The following is a 7,813-nucleotide window of genomic DNA, read 5'->3' on the forward strand; positions in this document are numbered from 1 at the left end:
GTACGAGATAATATGTCGTATGTTCGAGATAATATGTAGTTATCAAGATTTGTTGAAGGATAGCATGATGCAGAAAAAGTACACAAGTCAAATAAGCAAAAATAAACAATTTTTTAGATAAAACTACGATTTTTAAAAACCGTATTTATTAAATAATGACAAATTCCTTTGCAGGATTCGAACTCTGGATTCTATATAGTTTATTTTATATTTATTTGTAAAACTGTTAGTTTGTTACAATTCACAAATTATAGAATAGGAGGGATAACGATTTTATGCAATAAAGTATATTGACATATGACTTTGCCTATTTTTAAAGCCTTATAAATTTCGGGCTTAAAATGGTATTATTAAGAGTAAAGGGCCATTTAGGATATTGTCTAGAAACAGTGTTTAAATGTAGAGAGAAATTATAAATTAATTTACTTTTATAACAACAAGTTGCGAGGGGTATATTGTTTTTGACCCGTCAGTTAGTCCGTCAGTCCTCTTTATTTATTAATTTTTTATTTTAATTTTTTTCATAAGCACAACTCTTCTTAAACCGCTGTATAGAATTTCATGAAACTTTAATTTATAGGTAATTAGGACACAATGTATAGATGTGCATATTACCAAGAAATTTCGACCCTTTTGAACTTAAAATTTTTGTCATATATTGAATATAGAGATTAACAGTTTGTAAGCGCAACTCCTCTTAAGAGGGCAGGGGGGTCTGGCCATTTCCTTTAGAAAAAGAAGAGCTCCATATAAAGATAAAGAAAAATGATAAAATTTAAAAGCTAAAATATGTGAATTTTTTTTAGGGGGGGATTGCATGTACGCGTGTGTGACTCCTGTATCGAGTAAGAAAGATAGAATAATTCTTGTCCTCAAACAAAGTGTGATTACACTGTGGAATAGTTCCAATTGATTGTTTTTATTTTTAGAAAATAATATTTATGATCTGCATTCTCATAAATGTCGTTTATCTCAAAAGGAAAAAAAAACATTTACGGAAGAAAATTGAAGTGAAATACACACACCTGTTTTTTATAAAAGTAAACGTGTGCCACCAAGCGATTCGAATCAGGCCACTATGAAAATGTTGAATGTCAGTCTCTAACCACCCGAGCTTTTCTAATTAAAACGGCATTAGGCATACATATAAACCAAGAAGACAGAGATGTGATTTTGCATTTTCAGGGTTTTTTTTTTTTTTGTACATTTCAACCCCATCGGTACCCCGGAAAAGTTTTATTCATAATGTTCCTTAGATCAAAATCTATCAAAATATCAGGGGTATTTTCGGGGGGGGGGGGGGAGGAGGGGGGGCTGCTTTGGATCGAACTTCTAATTCAAACTTTATGCAAAAATAGACTTTTTACCATGAATATCCTCTTAATAAACTTTGAAGGTTAATTATAAAATTGCTTATACGAAATTTAGGTTCTATATTCAAATCTGAAATATTTAGAAATATTCATTGTAAAAAATAACTTGACAATGACACATTGAGTTTCACACGTGATTTTTCCGGAAAATATCATTTCGTTGTGGTAAAATCCTAACATAAGAAAATACTTCACAAGCACGGCAGCTGTTTTTATGCCGTCCATACTTGATACTTCATAAAATTATAAACAAATCTTGATAACTACATATTATCTCGTACGTACGACATATTATCTCGTACGTACGACTTGGTATCTCGTAAGACATATGACAAATATCTCGTAGGTACGACATAGTATCCCATACGTACGACTTAATATCTCGTCCGTACGACTTAATATCTCGTCTATACGACATAATATCTCGGTACGTCCGACATAGTATCTCGTATGTACGATTTAGTATCTTGTATGTACTACATAGTTTCTCGTACGTAGGACTTAGTATCTCGTACGTACGACTTATTATTATCTCGTACGTACGACTTAGTATCTCGTACGTACGACTAAGTATCTCGTAAGTACGACTTAGTATCTCGTACGTACGAATTAGTACCTCGTACGTACGACTTAGTATCTCGTACGTACGACTTAGTATGTCGCACGTACGACTTATTATTATCTAGTACGCACGACTTAGTATCTCGTACATGCGACAAATTATCTCGTACAAACGACTAAGTATGTCGTACATGTACGTACGACTTAGTATGTCGTACGTACGACATATTATCTTGTACCTACAACTTATTATGTTGTACGTTCGACTTAGTATATCGTACGTACGACTAAGAATATTTTCTTTTCAATTGGCAGCAATACGCTCTCGTAGAACGGCGATATCTTGGATTTCATTTTAATTTATAACTTACCAATACCATGGATTTTTACTAGAGTATATACGTATAGACTTGAAAGTTTAACCTCAAAGGATGCGTAAAAACATATACTTTTCGGTTAACGAAAACATGAAGTGAAGACCCAATATATTTTACAAGTAATATTGTCCGCAAACAAGTTTAGCATTTCAAAAAAAGTTCTTTCGCAAAAAGGAAATCCAAGGAATGCACATGTCAATATATTCAAAGCTGAATGAGTGGTCATTTTTATTTCAGACTGTCTTCAAATAAAAAAAATTAAATAAAAAAAATTAATAAAATAAAATTAAATGAATAGAAATTCTAGTGCATTTTTTCATCAAATTGATTAATCGATTTAATAAAGTCAGACAGTTATAAAAGATAAGAATTTGTTGTAATCAATCTGAAGATGTAGGTGTATTCAGAAGCATGTTCATCAATGCACCGTAAGCTATGCTGCACGGCGTAATGTGCAAAATGTAGGAAAAAAATATCCTTGTGTCATTTGCAGCTTTAGCATATTCAAAACAATTTTAACTAGTTGAACAACTTTTCAATTTATGCACTTGTACCACTTAATTATTATCCGGAAAATCATAACGATTTGCGGTCATATCTTAAACACTCCCAGGCCAGGTAGTATCTATTGTTAGCTCTTTTTATATAATAATCATATATATATAATTATCTGACGAGAAATGAAAATGAAATTGAAACATAACAATAAAGACTTGGTTTAAAACAATTTTTTACTCATGATTTTATACGTGTCATCATTAAAGAATTAAACTAAACTAATCCAGAAATGACGTCTCATTTCCCCATGTGCACTTTCTAATACAACTACAAATAGATCGGCCACTGCTGCAGCTTATATTCAATACACTTTTTAACACAACATTTATCTTTCAGAAGAAAAATATTTAAAATCCACTGAGGTCAAAGGGTCATATCACAAACATGACGCAGATTAACAAGAATTATGTACATGTAGCGTAGCAGTTAGCGTGTAAGTCTCAAAGAAAAAAAAATGATATTCAGGACTTTTAATGCTTTGGCTCGAACCCCAAGAATACCCTCTTTTTTATCAAAAATGTTTGCCGATAATTTTTTTGCAGATTAGTTTTGTTTAACATACATGTGATTTATGTTCTCTTCCGCTTCGCTCAGCCGAACATAAATTATTAGTCCCCTACCGGTGAAACCGGAGGGGACTATAGGTTTCCACTGAGTCTGTCTGTCCGTCCGTCTGTCCCTCTGTCTGTCAGTCTGTCCCACTTGGTTTTCCGCACTTTTTTTCTAAACGCTTGCAGATAGTGAGCTGATTTTTGGTATGTGAGTGAATCTTGATGAGTTACATATCAAGTTTGCATTTCGTTCCGCTTCAATGATTTTTGACAGAATTACGACCTCTTCAATTTTTCACGGTTTTCCACAATTTTTTTCTAAACGCTTGCAGATTTTGAGCTAAGTTTTGGTACGTGACTTTACCTTGATGAGTTATAGATCAGGTTTGCATTTCGTTCCGCTTCATTGATTTTTGATGGAATTATGGCATTTTCAATTTTCAACGGGAACCAGATTACACTCGCCGGTAGGGGACTAGTATAATTTCTAATGCAATACTCCCAGAATGCTTAATTGTTTCCTATTCTTTTTACATAAATAAAAACTCAAACACAAATGTTGGAGGAGGCGACAATGTTAGCCAGATTTAATAAAACAGATTTGTACAAATGTAAATGCGTCCGTTGGAGCAGTCTTGCAGCCCAGGTTGGAAGAAAAGCACATAGGCAGTCCTAGAATAGTCCCAAAGATACCATGCAACTCTAGGCTAGGAATCAGACGAACTTTAACAAAACTGAACAACAATCTACAAAAGAATTCTGCTTTATTATTATATCAAAGTAAAAAATTCGGGAAACTGATAGGTCGTGGCTGACTTGTCGAATGACAATAGACCTTAAAACATGAGTTTAAATACCCTTAGATCAAATTACTAAGTGCAACAAAATAGACCCCGAATGTGATTTAAATTGATATAGCGCTTAAGTGACATCAACAGAAAGTATACCGGATAGCCGAATCAATATATCGGCCGCCCCTCACGCCGAAGCAACCAGGATCGACTCCACAGAGCATCAAACATTTTTTAATGTAACCGAAAAGAAATTTATTTCATACCTTCAATTAAATGACCTTTACTAAATGTCTATATATAGATTCATAATTTTATATTCTTTCGAAGTCAAGGCAGTACTAGAGCCGTACGGCCGTAACGTAAAAAGAAAACGCATATTAAATTCCGAGTTCATATAGCCAAGGGTGTTTTCCTGGAGGAAATGTCACTTTGTTCCTATATAATATATTGATAGTCAATGCATATATTATATACATGTAACATTGTGTTCGAATAGATTGAATTTGTTTAGCGTAGTCAGGTGTCCTGATCTAAATTCAAAACAAGATAAACATACATGTTATCATCACGTTTTGTGGCATATTTTTATGTAATATGCAGTTTTTAGCTTACCAGAGCTAAAAGTTCAAATGAGCTTTTCTGAACACCCATTGTCCATCGTCCGCCCGTCCGTCTGCAAACTTTTCACATTTTCAACGTCTTCTCAAGAATCACTAGGCTAATTTTGACCAAAGTTGGTTCAACGCATCCTTGGGTGAAGGGAAATTCAATCATTAAAAGGGCCAAGCCCCCTTCCAAGAGGAGAAAATCAAGAAAAGACAAAAATATGGTTGAACTATTAAAAAAAAAACCTTTTTTTCTCAAGAATCACTGGGCAGGGAAAAGTGAAAGTTATGTGGATGCTTCCTGCGGTAGTGTAGAATCTAAATTAATCAAATCATAGGGTAGGGTACGAACACAATAGGGAATCAAAAGTTTTACATTGCATACATAGCATATATAATACGTCGTCGATATATCTAAATGTAAATGTGCAGCAAGTAAATAAATTCTGCTTCATATGAATACAAAAATATTTTTTGTATTCATATGAAGCAGAATTTATTCAAAATCTTATACATGAGAAAAAGAAATCTCTTGCTACACTTTAACATTTAGATATATCGACGACGTATTATCAATTAACAATAGTTATCTCCATTCATATGTCGACTCGATATATCCCAGTGAGCTTAAAATGAAAGATACCACAGAGTCTGACACATCTGTTTCATATTTGGATATTTTACTAGAAAAAGACGTTAATGGTAATCTAAAAACAAAGCTTTATGATAAATGTGATGACTTAAACATTTCAATCGTCAACTTCCATTATTTATGCAGTAATATATACTTATCACATGTATATGGGGTGTATGTCTCTCAGTTGATTCGATAGGCAAGAGCATGCTCTACGTATGGACAATTTCTAAAACGAGGTAAGTTATTGCCATACAAGCTAATGAAACAAGAATAACAACAGTTTCGTTTAAAGTCATCATTTTATATGATCTATGGTCAATACAATGACCTTGTCAGCAAATACAATCTATCATTAAGTCATATGCTGACTGACGTTTTTCATACTAATTGTTAGGCCACTGTTTACACTGAACTGTCGACGAATTTTTCCGTTATTTCCCGATCATGACAAGGAGCACACGGTGGGTGAGACCGTCGGCAGGGGATGCTCACTCCTCCATGGCACCTGATCCCACCTCTGATGTTTTTGGAGGTCCGTGTTTGGTCTGCTCCCGATTCGTATTGTTTTAATGGACTTTGAGCTTGAATACTGTTCGTTTTCTCTATATTTCATTGTAGATTCTAAATTGTTCAAATCATGACCCCAGTGATAGGGTGGGGCAAAATATATAGCTAAACATAAATTGAATATTTATTAAAGCTTATAATATATATATATATATATATATATATATATATATATATATATATATATATATATATATATATATATATATATATATATATATATATATATATATATTCAGATGGCCCAACATCAGTAATGTTTTCCCCCGATGTCATGACCATCAATAAAACAGAAAACCAAACAACGTTCCCAATTGTTTGTTCAGCAGTCTGTAATCCTAACTGCACATACCGGTGGACAGGTGTAACGACTGTAAATTCAGGACTGTTAAACCTAGGAGTACTTAAGCGGACGGAGAGAGGGGATTACACATGTACAGCTAGCAACTCCATCAAGTCAACTTCAAGAACAATCAGTGTTTATGTCAACTGTATGTATAAAGATTAATTTGTGGCTTACATATGTAAATCATTCACTCTGGATATTTGTCCCTAACAAAATAATTTTGTAGATCCTCCAACGATAGAAGTATTCCAAGCCAGTGGTAACAGGACTTATGAAGAATCCTCGCCATTCAGTATCACTTGTAAAGTTGACAGTTATCCTCTTTCGGACATAAACATTCTAAATGTAGACACAGGAGAAGTAAAAGCATCGGATGGACTAACAGAATCCCTGACATACAGAGAATCATCTGCCAAGTGTTATCACACTGCAAATTATGCCTGCAACAGCAAAAATTCCTATGGAATTACATCATCAGTTGTGCAACGAATAGTAATACTTTGTAAGTCTTTTTACTCTTTTAACACTTTCAGATATTGTTCTCATTTCAGGCATGTAAATATTCAAATGATCCATTAGCAAGTTGGAGGACATATAATGTACAATATGCATTTGTGTTGTTGTGAATGGGTGACCGATGTCTTGAATAGTACTGCGTTACGGCTTGTGAGTAGAATGCCCTCATTTTAGCAATTTCTATTTAAAGACTAAATACATCATACGTTTGTAAGTTGTACATGTATGTTCTCAGTTTTATTTAACCATGAACAATTTTTCGGAATTCGACTAATCCTATAGTTCAACAAAACTTTGTACACAAGTATACATGTATACCCGCATGTTTATCCAGATTTATGTCTATAAACAGTGTTAACATTGTTACTGTGTCTCAAAAATCTATTCACTTTAAACTTTGTGTCTGATTTGAATAAAACCAGGAAGAAGTTTACAAAAGACAAAGTACAAATATGTAGTTTACTGTATCAATTTTCCATTTCAATGAGTATAGTTGTCTAGGTTACTACAATGAATAATGTGATAAATTATCTTAATTACATGTCCTATATTTCCCGTCAAAATTAAATGACATCTTGTACAAGTGTAGAGAACTGTTAACATGAATTAATTCTGTATTTGTTTTAAATATCAATCTAATGCAAAAGGAAACTGTGTCAAGATTAAATATAATAAAACTAAAAAATCATTTAAATATTTTCAATGAATGAAAAATTTATATTTTTATATCCATTTCCTTTCTGATATATAAAATTGAAGAGATGTATCTTCCACTGAACAGTTGTACATGTATAGCTCAAAACAGAAATGTTTCAGGTCCAAGAACACCAGCCTTTCATTCTTTTAGTCAAAACTGACAAAGCCACAGTCTTATGAGACTTTGATTAAGCTCACCTGAGCCGAGGGCTCAAGTGTCCCTCAGATAAGC

At 33.3% G+C, this 7,813-nt stretch overlaps 1 protein-coding gene across 1 annotated transcript in view; it reads left to right on the forward strand.

The window, feature by feature from the left end:
• LOC133196093 (B-cell receptor CD22-like) overlaps positions 1-6,928 on the forward strand; it is a 613,523-nt gene extending 606,595 nt beyond the window's left edge. Inside the window, exons 8-10 of the mRNA XM_061332034.1 lie at positions 6,263-6,514; positions 6,596-6,871; positions 6,921-6,928. Of these exons, the coding sequence (XP_061188018.1) occupies positions 6,263-6,514; positions 6,596-6,871; positions 6,921-6,928 (536 nt within the window). The remainder of the gene's footprint in view (positions 1-6,262; positions 6,515-6,595; positions 6,872-6,920) is intronic.
• The last annotated feature ends 885 nt before the right edge of the window (positions 6,929-7,813 follow it).

Source organism: Saccostrea echinata, unplaced genomic scaffold (assembly GCF_033153115.1).
Source record: "Saccostrea echinata isolate AGI-Se365-2 ecotype Australia unplaced genomic scaffold, CSIRO_AGI_Sech_v1 ptg000030l, whole genome shotgun sequence".
NCBI classification, from domain to species: Eukaryota; Metazoa; Mollusca; class Bivalvia; order Ostreida; family Ostreidae; genus Saccostrea; species Saccostrea echinata.